The sequence below is a fragment of the Triplophysa dalaica genome, chromosome 23, assembly GCF_015846415.1.
Source record: "Triplophysa dalaica isolate WHDGS20190420 chromosome 23, ASM1584641v1, whole genome shotgun sequence".
NCBI lineage: Eukaryota > Metazoa > Chordata > Actinopteri > Cypriniformes > Nemacheilidae > Triplophysa > Triplophysa dalaica.
Window position 1 is genome coordinate 19149792 of NC_079564.1, and position 14741 is coordinate 19164532.

The 14741-nt window shown below is 39.9% G+C and overlaps 2 protein-coding genes across 2 annotated transcripts; both read right to left on the reverse strand.

The window, feature by feature from the left end:
• Window positions 1-633: 633 nt before the first annotated feature.
• On the reverse strand, window positions 634-9149 carry slc22a17 (solute carrier family 22 member 17). The gene is made up of 10 exons (XM_056738881.1): window positions 8843-9149; window positions 7844-8438; window positions 6094-6197; window positions 5860-6014; window positions 5395-5560; window positions 3915-4030; window positions 3723-3831; window positions 3271-3494; window positions 2734-2845; window positions 634-2012 (listed from the first exon to the last, which is right to left on the reverse strand). Exons 2-10 carry the CDS (start codon window positions 8294-8296, stop codon window positions 1736-1738), a joined length of 1716 nt encoding a protein of 571 aa, XP_056594859.1. The 5' UTR covers window positions 8297-8438; window positions 8843-9149; the 3' UTR covers window positions 634-1735.
• A 2343-nt stretch (window positions 9150-11492) lies between these two features.
• On the reverse strand, window positions 11493-14427 carry cebp1 (CCAAT/enhancer binding protein (C/EBP) 1). Its single transcript, XM_056738067.1, has 3 exons — window positions 14128-14427; window positions 13737-14039; window positions 11493-13535 (listed from the first exon to the last, which is right to left on the reverse strand). Exons 2-3 carry the CDS (start codon window positions 14037-14039, stop codon window positions 13218-13220), a joined length of 621 nt encoding a protein of 206 aa, XP_056594045.1. The 5' UTR covers window positions 14128-14427; the 3' UTR covers window positions 11493-13217.
• Window positions 14428-14741: the final 314 nt, after the last annotated feature.

The following is a 14741-nucleotide window of genomic DNA, read 5'->3' on the forward strand; positions in this document are numbered from 1 at the left end:
ATGAAAGTCTAAAGCATCGCTCAGTCTATCACAAGACAAGCTGTGAATCTGCTTTAGAGGGGCTATCGTCTTTCTGTAGGGTCAAACCTTTGGTTGCCTTCCAAAACCCTGCAGCTTACATGAGCCTCTGTTATCAGAATCATTTACTGCTGAAGTTGAATTCATAAAATTCTTTTGCCAATTTTGGTTTTATTTCCAAGTTTGATTGACATTATGACCAACGCATAGACAAATGATGAACCAAGTGAAGACAACAGAGAAGGTCAAAGCGTTCAACAAGGTGTGCAGCATGTGAAATGTGCCTGGAAAGAATCTCATAAGAAAGAATTCTCTTTATTGACCCGCTGGATTAACGGTTTCGTCAAACATAAACAGTTTACTGGTGACGTACTGAACGACAGCAGACATGGACTGACCTGGAGAGTTTTCCAGAATCAGCCGCTGCAGAATTGTATTACGGTGAATATGGTCATGGTCACATGATGACAAGTGACACAAAAGAACAATAATCTTTGAAAGATACTAATTAAAACTGTTATAGTTAAGAATAATTTGGAAAAAATATATTTATGCTTAATGGATCTGGAACATGATCATAAAAACACAAAACACATGACGTTTAGACATCTGATCCAATTTTAAGAGTGATCAAAGATTTATTTCTATAAGCACAGCATTTTATTGTTACTTCATTACTTTGTAATTCTTGAGCAATCATCATTCATCTCACAGCTATTGTCCTTGATTATTATAGGAGTAGTCACAATCATTCAAATTACTATGAAGTGCAATTTAAAGAATCTAACAAGCATCATAACTCATAATCTGACTGAAAATGCAACAGGCAGAGACTAAACGCAAAACAGCATCAGATATAAAATGCAAATAATCCAGACAGTGTCAACACTCAAATGATGTTTTGTTCACCTGGATTTGAAGGAGTCTCGATATTTATGTGTTTAGAACAAAGAGAAAAGGAATATTTCAGGTTCAACACAATTTAAGATCAAATGACAGCATGTGTGGTAGAGGTCTTTAACAGAGCAGAGGGATTAAATGGCACATCTGAAGCTCAATTTTGCTGTTATTTGAACCTCAGGTTGTCTAGATCATCCCTTTTGGGCAGAATTACTATTGCAGGTAGACAAACATCCAGATTTGCATTGCTGACACAACTTTCTACAAACTGAGGGATGTCACAGAGAATGACGACAGAGCTTGTATTGTACTGAAACTGGGATATTCCTTTGTGCTTGAAACAAAGAGGGTTGAGGTGAATATGATAAATAAATCCAGCATTGTTTTCTCCGAGTCCTCCATTCATAGCAGCCACTTGTTCAAAAACTACAAGAGAACAAGTTCCTTGTCTCCTCCATCTTGAGCGAGAACTTAAACCTGTTTTGTGTCAAAAGATGATAAATACAATGTCAAAACCACTGAGAATTTTTCAAGCCCGTGTGAAGTTTGATATAACTAAAGTGCCGCTGAACGCTACATGGGTCAGTCTTCAATGGAGAACTGAGATGTACACCACTGGCACTGCACGCAGATGTCAAGAGTGTTTCTGTTCTCCTGTCGTGCCACAGAGCCAGTGTCGCTCTGCAGTTCCTAACCCTTCACCCCTCACACATCAGGATGGAGTCCATGTGCACCGACTCCACCAATACGTGTTGGGACTGACTACAAAGGTGAGAGGACGATGCCTCAAATACTGCGCGTGGTCAAAGCAGGACAGCTAGGTCTCTGGATTGGGAGTAGCGAGAAGAGGAACGTTATCCCTCCTCCTTCGGACCAGCGGAGGACGTCTGTACTGTTCTCCGTCGGCCAGTGTCTGTGGAAGGGGTTTCCGCTTGCTCTCTGGAAGCAGCAGGATGGAAAGAACCGCCAGCAGAGCCAGAGACGAGTAGACCACGTGATGCAGGAAGTAGCCGTAGTGATTACGCAGATCCATCAGAGGAGAACTCAATCGGCCCACGCAACCCAGAGCCATGACAGCTCCCACCCCACTTCCCCTGCAGACACAAGAACGATAGTTACAACCACATCACTTATTGCTCATGTCTCAAAGGGATAGTTAACCTAAAAAGAAAACAGTATTCATGTGGTTGTAAATTTGTACGTGTCTTTCTTCAGCGGAACACAAAAGAAGATATTTTGAGGAATGTCTCAGTGGTTTTGTGATCATATAATGGAGTTCAGTGTTGTATGGTTATCAACATTCTTCAAAATATCTTCTGTTGTGTTCTGAAGAAGAAGGAAACTCATACAGGTTTGACATGACATGAGGATGAAGAAATGATGAGAAATAATTTTGTACTAAACCATAACACCAGTTGCACACATAGCTTAGAAAAGTTATCCAAAGTAATTCTAAAGGATGACTTAAGCATCTCAGTATTTTTAAATCACTAATAATAACAATACATTCAGAACAATAGGCTCAGAGAGGTGCTTAATACAAGAGAGATTTTCAACAAAAAACGTATTGATCAACAGCACACTTGGCTACATTTCGACTATTACAAATTTACAATTTAAAAAACAGTGTGCACGCTTCACAAGTACAGGATCGACAGGTGTTCATGAAGCATGACATCATTATCAGCATGACAGCTGACGACGAACTTTGATGAATTTCCATTCGTTACTGCTATTCTGCTTTTTGTAGTAAACATAGCCAGTGGTCTCTGATGGGGTGTTAGTAATCAGGCCTCACGGGTATAGCGTGTTCACCTGATGATAGTGGGCATGACTTCAGCGGTAAACAGAATGGAGAGCGAAGCGGCCGCCTGGGATGAGAACAGACCCAGAATAGAAAACACCGTCATGGCCGACTCGCTCAAATCTGCATGGACACAAATTCATGTGACCGTTAAATACAGTAAAGCCAAATACCTTAAAGATCAATATCAAGTCTGCCCATATTATTATTTATAGTACCTTCAAAAACAACACACCGAATCTCATTCATTTGTGAACACAAATGTGGGAAACTGGTTTCATGCACTGGGTCAACCCACACACTTTATGCCAATAACCAAAAAAACACTTTTATTACAAACAAAGGTAAGAAAGTGCAAGAACTTTTGATTCACACATAATTTAAAGACATGTTAACAATAATTTGTGAAAGCAACCCATCATTTGCCTTTGGATCATGAACAAGGATTGCTTGTTTCATCATTCTTACCACAAGATGGCGACACACAGAAAACTCTCAACAAAAACAAACTGCCCAAAGAGTGAAGGTGAAAACAATGTTACACTCACAGTTCATAAGTCCGAGCAGAATAAGAGAGGCTATTCCAGTCAAGGTCATGGCCAGGAGAAGAATTCCACGACGACCCCATCTCTCCACCGTCGCCCAGAGCAACAGCCAGGCCCCGCCCCCGGCACACACAGACAGCAGGTAGGTCCAATAGAAACTGGGGGTGGTGCCCTTGACGTCTCGTCTGAAGGAGCTGTAGCAGTGACTGATGCCGTGAGAGATAAATCTGACGAAAGACACAGTTCAACCCTTGACATTTATATTTCAAGAAGTGTGTGACCATAAAAGTTCAAATGTAACTGAACTACAGGTACAAACGACTACAGTCTGAAATGAGACGTCATCACAAGCAACTAGAAATTGAGATACTTATCAAATCTGATAACATTGTGACTGCTAACGTCAAGGAAATCTGACCATTTCAACACTACTAAGTTACACAGAAGTGACTTACGAGGTGAAGCCCAACACACAGAGGTTTTTCCAGATGTTTCTGCTGTGTAACAGTTCTGGTAATGACAGGCGCGGACGACCAGGAGACGAGAACGAGTCCGTGTCCAATTCTGTCGAACGAGAAATGCTTTTTGAGAACCCAAATGTGCCGGCATCCAAATCACTCCACATGAATACATAAACTAACACCTACCTGTGAAGCTGTCGTCATCTCTCTGCCGCTCATTCCGTTCATTGAAGGAATTCAAGTCTCCTGTCCTCTCGGAGAGCAGAAGCCAGCGTGGTGACTCCGGAAACACCCCTGGAATACTGAACACAAACACATCTTTAAAAACATCATCAAAGTGCTCAAAGAACATTTGGTAATACAGGGTAATACCATCATCTGCTAAACTAATGACTGAACTAACGACAGCGCTGTGGTGTAAGTGGGATGGTCTGGTAGCAATAGATATGAAAACAATTCATCATCACTGAGGAGCATTAATGTGCTGGAGCTGCACTCAGAGTCTCACTGGGAATTTGGAATCAATATTTCTGAATGAGGCTGAAGGTGCAGTTTAAACTTCAGTAGATAAACGCTTGAGATGCAGCACCGAATCTGCTGTGTTCATCCTCATACTAAGAAAACGGGATGTTAATAAAGATGAAAACCATTATATTTCCTTAAAGTTTCAAAACACCGAATAAAGAAAAAAAACGCAGACTAAAAAGCCATTTAAAATTCCACGTAGATTTTTAATTCAGTCCTGCACTGAACAAATTATTTTACAAAAGAAATGTCAACACAAAAGTTCACACCAAATAATAATACTATAATTAGCCCAGGTCAAAAGTTTACATCGCGCTGATTATTAACACTGTATGATGTTACCTGAACAATCAATGAGAGTTTTTAAGGGTTTTGTCAGAGTTGTTTAAGGGTTTCTTGTTTGTCCGGAGTACAAGAAAAATGATCCAGGTCCTCCAGAACCTTTGCTTTTTCATCATTTCCGTATATTTGACTCATGTCCAGCAGTAACTGTATGATGTTGAGATTCATCTGTTTACATTGAGGACCATCAAGAGACTCAAACACAACTATTACAATAGATAGAAACATTCAGTTGTGCTCATGTAGGCAACAAGGTTCTTTTCGAACATGTTTTTTTGGTGTAAATTGTTATTGTTTTGTTCATATATTTATTTTTTCATTTAGTAATGTCTGTCAGAAGCTATAAAATTACATGTTTCTCAGGAAATAAAACATTTTCAGAGGTTTACACCTATCTGACTTTAAATGAAATATTTTTCCAAAATGTTCAATATTTTCCAGATTCTGTAAAGGGGTATGTAAACGTTTGACTTCAGCTGTATGTGTGCTTAAGGGCAGCATGCAACTTCTGAATGTTGTGTTATTATTTAAACCATCGGTGTGATGCTAAAGTTTAATTGTGTTTTAACTATATCAAATTGTACATACAGATTGTACTTAAGTTCATTTTAGAAGTTAATTTACATTTGGAGATTGTGTCACTTGTAGAATTATGGTAAAATGGCTCTTTGAGAGAGAAAAACTTCCGAAGGGTAGAGTAACTGTTAAGGTTAAACATGTTGTAATTTTACAAAAACTAATTGAAATAAAGAACGCAAACAGAATCACTGCTACACCTCATAGTGTAAATTCGACTGACCAATAGCAAAGAAATAAAGACAACGGCGCGGCTCCCGTTCCCAAGAGACCCCTCCAGGAGTGACACCCGAGGGCCACGCCCAACAGGAACAGTTCACCTGCAAACATCATCAGGCCGGACATCATCATCGCCAACAACCTCAGTGAAGGGTCACAGAGTTCCACACCTACAATTCAACAAGCAAAATAAAACACACACAGTTTTTGTGTTATCCCAACATCCTTCAGTAAAACACGAGCTGCTGAATGCGTTTGTACAGATCACACTCTTTATTTTTGATTCAAATCAAAATGTTTTTCTGATTTCTGCTACTGTGCCTTTAAGAAATCCACATGAAATATAAATAAGCAACGGCACGTTTGACTCATGCGCTGTGGTTTTCCTGTCACACCCTTACATAACCTGTAATCACCACGGCACAAAACAATGTATCCATAGTGCGCGTTCCACCCGTGTCTGACTTACGTGTGACGTACAGCGTGATGTAAACGCCAGCGCTCGCAGCAGCCAGACAGAATCTCATGGTGATGAAGACAGGCGGAGATGGCGAGACACAAACCAGCACTCCAAAAACCACAGTGAACATCAGAGAGACCAGCAGAGACTTCTGTCGGCCTAATCTAGAAGTAAACACATAAGCCTTCAATAAACATTTGAAATGGATTGGAAACGATAACACAGACACAGAAGCTTTCTTACCGGTCAGACATGTAGCCCAAACCCAGACTGCCAGTTAGGACACCCAGAATGAAGCAAACCTCCTCTACTGGAACCAGCCAGTACTGCGCACACACCAGATCCCACTGAAACAAGAGCAGGACGGATCAGACTCAGCACAGACAGCGGCGGAAACACTTCAGAGACCGCTTCAAATGTCCCTTTTAAATCACCATTTCTAGATGTATTGTGATTTCAGTCATTTTCAACAAAATCAAAACGCAGGGTGACAAAAAGTTGTCCGACAGCAAAGTGAAAGACTTACAGGATGACACGACACATGAAAACTGAAAAAATCCAGGTAAGCATATAAAAAACTAATCATTTTCTGTGCAGTATTTGAGATTTGAACAAGTAGAGAGCATCTTTTCTGTACTTTTCACATATTTCTTCAAATTTCATTTTCTGCCAATTAATACAAATATAAACAACATTTTCTGTTGAAACTCGTGAAAAAAAATATTGTGAGTGGATCACAGAACGAAACAAAAAAATTGTACCCAAACACTTACCTCTAAAGAGTACATTTTCTCTGAAAGGGTCTTTTCCGTTGCTGTTCTTAGTAACGGTGCCATATAAAAACATCCTGTGCTCATAATGAAACAATAACAACTACACAGACGACCAGAAGAATTAGGATTTTTGGACTTTCTCCCAAGCTTAACAGGATAGTGTTATCCCAAAAACAATTCTTCCATCATTTCTTCATCCTCATATCAAACCTGTGTGACTTTCTTTCTTCAGCAAAACACGAAAGAAGATATTTTGAGAGATGTTGAGAATCAAACTACACTGAACCTCACTGACTTCCATTGAATGAACACAAAACCATTTCTCAAAATATCTTCTCTTGTGTTCCACTGAAGATAGTCTGATCAACTGATCATTACAGCTCCAGCGCAGGCAACAATCAACAATCAAGAGCAAAGATGGACCCTTGTTATTTTAATCCTAGCATTCACTTTAGTTTATTTTTATATGTTTTATCCACATAGTTTAAAAGCTGCTTGGCATCAATGAAACATTGTGAAAAGCTCTATATAAATAAAACTGAATTAAAAGACTTACACATAGGAGAGAAGAAATGACAGATGTTGTGCTAAACTTTCCCTTAAATGTGGTAAATATGGCTCGACGTCCTTCAGAGGGTTTGAACAGTGTGTTTATTGAGTCAGCTCACAAACAGCTTCTGAAGATTCAGCGTGTAACGAGATTAAACACTGCAGCAGAAATGCAACGCATGCCATATTTTCATCACAACACACCCGCATGGAATCTGCATCTGCTGCAAGAAACCTGCGTCAGGAAGGGACCAAACCGGTTCTGCTGTACATTCATAACTTGTGTTCAGGGCAGGGAACCGTCCGGTCTCTGCCCACACACAATGAACACACATTATTAACCTTCTTAATCTTTCTCACTGTGCTTGTTCTTGACTAAATAAACGGGACTCCAGATGAAACTGAGAAATGTGTGTTCCTGATGTTAACACTCATGAGTTAAGTCTTCTGGGCCAAATAGAAGTTAAAAGAAGAGTTTCCAGAAGCTGTCTATAGAACTGTCATGATATCGTCAGTCCAGAGAATCAGTGAAATGTTCTTCCCATCGAGCAAAAGGAAATCCAACATGGACTGTCTTTAATACTGAAATGGATTTTTTTCTAATGACACACGTTTCATCAACATTATTACATCACAAGATCACACATAAGGATTCATGAAAGCCCACCCACCTCTGTGACAATATTATTTCTCAGTCCTTCCGTGACGTTGTAGTCGTAGCCCACGTCGCAGTCTGTCTGACCAGACAGTGTGTTGTTGATCATCACGTCCCGCTTGCACTGACCTACACCCCCGTCCGGCTCTGTTCGCACGGAGACGTTCGGCACCTGAGGGACGGGAGAGGGTCCCGGCTGGCGGCAATGGAAGGGTGACGCCAGGGTCAGCAGCGGGTCAGAGGACAACAGAAACGCCAGGAAGAGGTTGGGCAGTATGGACATGCCGATGAGGAGCCTCTGCCTCTTACGGCCCAGGGCCAGAACCATCACCTCTCCGGTGGGCGGCAGAGCGGGGGGCAGCGGGAGGCTGGACGGGGCGGGAGACAACGGTGTGGGGGAGGAGGGGAGAGAAGGAGGCGGGGGTGGGCAGGGGGACGGCGAGCCCAGCGGGGATGAGGGTGATGTCATCGTTTGGCGAGGTTGCAGCAAAATCCTCCGGCCCCTACCGTACGGCCACCCACAGGAGAAAGAGAGACACCTGTCTGTGTCTCTCCCTCTCTCTCCCTCTATCTCTCTCTGTCTGCCCAGAGAGAAACGAAGAGAGAAAAACCTGTAAGAGAGAAAGTTACAGAAGCTTGAAATCAAATGAGGGATGCACTGAATATTTCTGTTTCATAAACACTTTTAACATCACATTGATGGATGGACAGAAAAACCATCTGGATGAATGGATGACACAAAGACAGTTAGAATAGATAGACAGAAAATTACACTTTTAATGGTGAAGCATGTTCTTTCTTTAGTCTGTAATTTTTCATATTTTAATGTAAGTCTAACGAAAGAAAGTAAAAGTGCCTTAAAGAATGTCTGCCACAAAAGTGCAATGACAGACAGAAACAAACACACCGAATAATAATATAAGCACGAGCGCAGTGCTAAACATCAGTCACGTGTCCTGCTATTTAAATGACTTTATTTATTAAAGATGAACAGATGATGAACAGAGAGTCTCACCGGCGGCTGTACAGTGCGTCTGATGCTGATCTGATGACGGTCTGATCTTACAGCAGAACTCCAGCTGATCCAGAATGATGCCGCTGTGTTTCGGGCTCGTTCGGCCCAGTCCGGCGCATTAAATCCAGCGACACAAAAGCGTCATTCTTTCACAAACACGTGCTGATTTCTGTTCGCCACACATGAAGAAACACACGCACGCGTCACACGAATGTAAATAAAGAGACGATCAAACAAACGAATCCGGTTCCTCCAGCTGAAAGAGAAAAGCACGGGGCGGAAAAACTGGCACGACTGGATCCGAGTGTCGCGCGACATCGGGCGCATTCGAGAAACATCGGAAAACTTCGGAGCCTGTACAGACCCGCGGCCGCTTGAGGGAGCCATTAGACCTTCTATTTAGTGTCTGTCGCTGTTGTGTGAAATAGTCGCTACACATTATGCAAAGATAAACGTTTTAAACCGTAATATGGTCAAATGTTGCCACATCACCTCAGAATGTTGTGAGGTAAAGGGTATATTGCAGTAAAATCAAAGAAATTGATCTCTAAACTGCAGCTGATATTAATACAATGTTATATGTTTACTAGAAATGCGTCCAGTCCTCTTTCCATTCCATTCCATTTTCTACCGCTTATCCGAACTACCTCGGGTCACGGGGAGCCTGTGATTACAGTCCTCTTAAAAGAGCAAATTCATTTGGAGTTAGTTATGGGATGGAAAGAGTGCACTCGATAATGGAACAGGGTATTATATAAAAGGACAGTTTGGATATTTTGGACACAGAAGATCAGAGTTTCTCCCAGTGGGGGTTCAAAGAAGTTCGGGCGGCGAATGTGGCAGATTTTTAAAAGGGGACGTTCAGGTGTTCGCAAATTTAGTCCACTAAGCCGTGGAGAGTCGAAGAGATGACACTTTTGGTAGAACACGAATAAAGGAAACTATTAGCTGTGGTGAAACGTTGTTAATTCCAAACAGTGATGACAGCGAGCGCGAACACAAATATAAAATAAAAAATGTTTCAAATTTCTAAATTTTCCAGTACATCTGCACCTTTCATTGCACATTATATGACAATTGAGTTTGCATGAAATACTTATTTGTAAGCCTTGGAAAATATTTTCAATAAATGATATTCACTTCCACTCTAAGGACAGCATTTAAGATGAATTACATTTAACTTTATTTATGATGCAGAAATGTTTATGTTTGTCATAAACTTATAAGTAAATAACTGTAATATTTTTTAATAATCTTTGGGTAAGATATTAATTCTCCTCTTATCTAATGGTTGTCATATCTGAGCCCTAAATGAACTGTGCTTGAACTTATCAAGATCATAAAAAACGAATCCATCCAATAATTTCTACATTGTAATATGTGTTTATTCTTGTGAGAAGATTGTATTGTTTTCATTTGCCTACTTAAGAACACAAATGATTAATGACAAAGCTTGTATTATACCTCTCTGTGCACACACATTTAGGCCTATAAACTTACACTTTTTTTAAGTAAGATGAATCTAAGCAGCTTTTTAGGTTTTTCATTATGCATTAGGACGAGTGTTGAAACTGAGTGCAAACTACTTCACATCGTTTTTGCCCCTTTCGGAAAGTATGGTAATATTCCAACTGGCCAATCAAATCTGACTTTCAGTGGCATGCTTTTTATTTATTTTATTGTATATCAACAGACCAAACAGATTACTGATTATATTGTATTAATAAATCATTCATTATAATTATTATGAAGATATTTAGCCCATTATTTTTTGGAGGGGGGAAAGGGACCTGGAAAAAGGTAGAGAACCACTGCTCTAAGATCATCTATTGTACTGTATACAATATAGTCAGACACAGCATGTGACGATTGGAGAAACAAAACATGCTATTGTCTTCACTTCAAAACAACACCAGGACACTATCTTGAAATCTCAATATATCACATATCAATTCCTCCTGTTCTTGGAAAAGTTTTGAACCAAATGCGTATGGTATTGAATACATGAAATGCTGCAATCCCATTACTCAATGAATTGTGACTACTTGTGTGTGTTATTCTATATATATATTGAAATGTTTATTAAATACATTGACAATTAACAAGTACATTATATTTATATTATATATTTAAAAATGTATGTTCTACAAAAAAAACTAATGTTCCAGGGTAAAAAACCTACTTTATTTTGACCTCAGAACATACTTTAAACAAATGGCTTCTGATGATCCTACAAAAACTGATATTCAGGAAAGGGTTTTATTTGTCAGCTCATTATAGTAAAAATCTTGTCCGGTCAATAAAAAAATCAATAAAATAAAAATGATATTAAAATATACAGTATAATCATATTTTGAGATCTATCTTACATTACATTTTCTTGAGCTGCAGGAATTTTGATTTTATAATGATTGACATTATACAAATAACTAACATTTTTGAATATAAGCAACAAATCAAACTGTATGTTTACAAATAAAGAAGTCTTCAAGTTTCTGCAGTATTCGTCCAAAATAAAATAAGAAAATTGTAAAAGCTTTGTACTAAAGATCTCATGATCTCTTTCTGGACTGTGCTAAATAAACTGAACCACCAGATTTAGTGCTTCTGACGTTCAAGCAAAAAGAGGAAATACCAAGTAGAAAAATAGTGGGTATTAAAATAAACTGCATTTTATTCAAAACATTCCATTCATTTTGTTATTCTGATTCTATCATCTGTAATGAAAAGCTGTGTACGTGAATGATAATGATGATGATGAGCGGTGTTGGGATCTGTGCCTGTTCTCTTGCTCTGTGTTGCATAACAGACTCAGTTGAAACACACTCTTTCTTAATACTGTGGCCTGATTTCAGGCCCTGGACCACAGATTACCCCACAGACTCAACTTACAACACACAAACTCTTCAGCGCCGTTCATGTGAATCAACAAATGGACACGTTTTCAGGCTGCGGTGGACACATCATCTACAGCACTTTCCCCCCATCACTGCTTCAGCAGGTCTGTGTAATCAGCTCCAGTCATCTGCTGTTACACACCGCTACACCTAGATACCCCGCTGCCACACCACCACGAGAGATAAAGCCACGCAAGTTCATCCACTTCCACTATCACTCACTATCAGTATCTCCTGCGCCTGCAGTGGAAGCCACAGGAAGACTCGAGCTCTCTATCACCAGCTCACTGTCCCACAAAGTGTTGAAATCTCATCCGTCCCACGGGCACTGGGCATGAACCCTTCCCACTCAAATAACCGTGTATAACCGTGTCATTGTGTCCGTTTGAAGAGAGGAAAGATGTAACTCTGTTCTCGTGTTGGCCAATAACACCATTTCCAATCAATGCAGACTTTGGGGGCGGATTCTACAAATAGCCAAAGACAACATTTCAATTGCTGATTGGCGGTTAAACTCGAGCCTGTATAAAATATCAAAAAACGCAATTTGAGATTGGGAGATTTTCTTTTGTATTAAAATAGTCTGTGAAGAGAAGTTGACATGAACAATTTGGAAATCGACTGATGTGTTACAAGACTTCAAGATTTAACTGAACAAAATGCAAAACACTCAAATAAAATATTGCTTTACAGACTCGATTCCCAATCTATAAGGCTTCCTAATATGAACAGAACAGACATCTTTACGCTCAAAGTAATATGCACCTACTTTAGATTTAAGAGAACTATTTGTGTAGATTATAGAAAATGTGTTTTGTCTCATTTTGGATTATTTATAGGGTTTGGGAGAAGAGAAACTGATACTTCAAAGAGTCCCAGTAATCAATATTTATTTTTCAATATAGTATATATGTATAAGAGATGCATCAATACTATTCCTTTCTCCACTGATACCTATAGCCGATTATTCAGAGTGATACCTGCTGGTACCGATAGTTTAGTGGTTATATTAGCTTGCATGAACTAATTTTCTAAACATAATTGAATATTTCTTGACTTTCTGAATGTTAATAATTCATAATGACTATTAATATTGAACATAAATTGGTGTTGTTTCCAAGCATTTTCTATACACGGAGCACAAATTCATTGCATTTTTGTGTCGGCTTTTGATTGACAAATATCGGTCCTGATTGGCAGCTGATTTTAAACTATCGTCCGATAGCCAAATAGTGTGAACAAACAAATTCACAAACACCTATTATTGGTGGACATAGTGGTGTATATATATATATATATACTGTATATGTATGTAAAAAGAGTCTGACCACTGTTCAGAGCAGATGTGCATGAACAATCACACTGTATTAAGTCAACACACACACAACAGAGCAAAATCTGAACTGAAAACCAATCAGAATAAATGTTCGCAAGGAAATTGAGAGTTGTTTAAAAAGACCTTCACTGTCCAAAAGCTCTCAACAGTTGTCCTCTCCTCTCATGTCCTGCTCTTTGACCTGTAGGTGGCGCTGCGACAGATATTGTTTGAGCGTTTCCACCTCGTGTGAAAGGCGCTGGATGTGCAGCTGCAGTCGATGATTCTCATCTTGCAGCTGCAGCGCCCTCTGCTGGGTCAAATGAATGCGGCGGCGAGCTTTATCGCGACTCTTTCTCACAGCGATGTTGTTGCGCTCTCTGCGAAGGCGATATTCAATGCTGTCTTTACGGATGCCTCGCTTCTGTCCGGACTGACGGAGGGTCGCTGCAGGAGGCGGCAGGAGAAACTGAGAGAAATCCTGCGCAAACAAGAGTAAAAAACATGGTCAAATATTGCAATCTTTGTTTTAGGAACACACCTATCTTGCCTTAAAATCCTACCTATTAAGGCCGCACACTAGGTTTGAGAACACGGCCGTAAAAGTGCAGTGCCATAATGTGTCATGTGAGGGTGAATCTCATGACCAGAACATGTTGGACAGTGAGATTCATTCTTGTACCTGTTGAGCGATGTGACCCTGCTGTCCCGCTTGTTCAGTGTTTGTGGAAGTCAGACACGAGGAGAAGGGCAGGTAACCCAAACCCATCATTTGCTCCATGTTCCGGGGATCTGGAAATTTAGGAAGCCCTTGAGGACCCATGGACTGGCCGTAGAAACCTCCGTCCATCTGATTGGCCATGGCGTTGAGTGGCAGTCCGCTGGAGTTGGAGTTTAGAGACAGGGTGCCGACAGAAGAGGTGCAGGCAGGATTTTGGGGTGTAAATATGCAGCTGGAGGATGGAGGGCTGTCGGAGACTGACATCTGTTAAAAAAGAAACGTTATACAAGCGATGACAAATGCGGAGTAGTCTGGTCACTCCATATCCAAGAACGACGTTTAAATAACTTACTCCGCAGAATTAAACGAGAAGAGTTGCTTGACAAGGAAAGTTTGTTGGGTACTCTACGGTCATAAGCGCTGTTCAGTGCAGTAATGTCGGTCTCTTCTGTTCTCAACACAACAAACTTGATGTGCTTCCACACAATCAGTTAGGATACAGGTACTAGAGCTCATGACACCATCATTTCCTTTGTCACAACCTCTCTCTCTCTCACTCACTCGCTCACTCACTCGCTCGCTCGCTCACTCTTTCTTTCTCCAGTCTTCCCTCTGATTATGAATCTTGCATCACAGATTTACATTTTGTCTTCTGTTGTGCAAGTATTTTCTAAAGCACGGGAGCACTTCAATTTAAGCTCATTTAAAAAACCATGCAATTCTCTTACATGGTAAACAAACACCTAAAAAATTGTCAAAAATTACATTAGAAATGTTTTGTTTTATTTCAATCTATTTTATTTTAATATGAAATCACTTATTTTAATATTTATATTTAGGTATTATTTTTGTTAAGACCTAGATTGAGACTAGGAATCTCATCCTATTAGTTGTTATTAAAAACAACTAAAACTGAAAAAAGTAAATAGCAATGCAATATTATATTATAAATCCTTTGTTTATTAT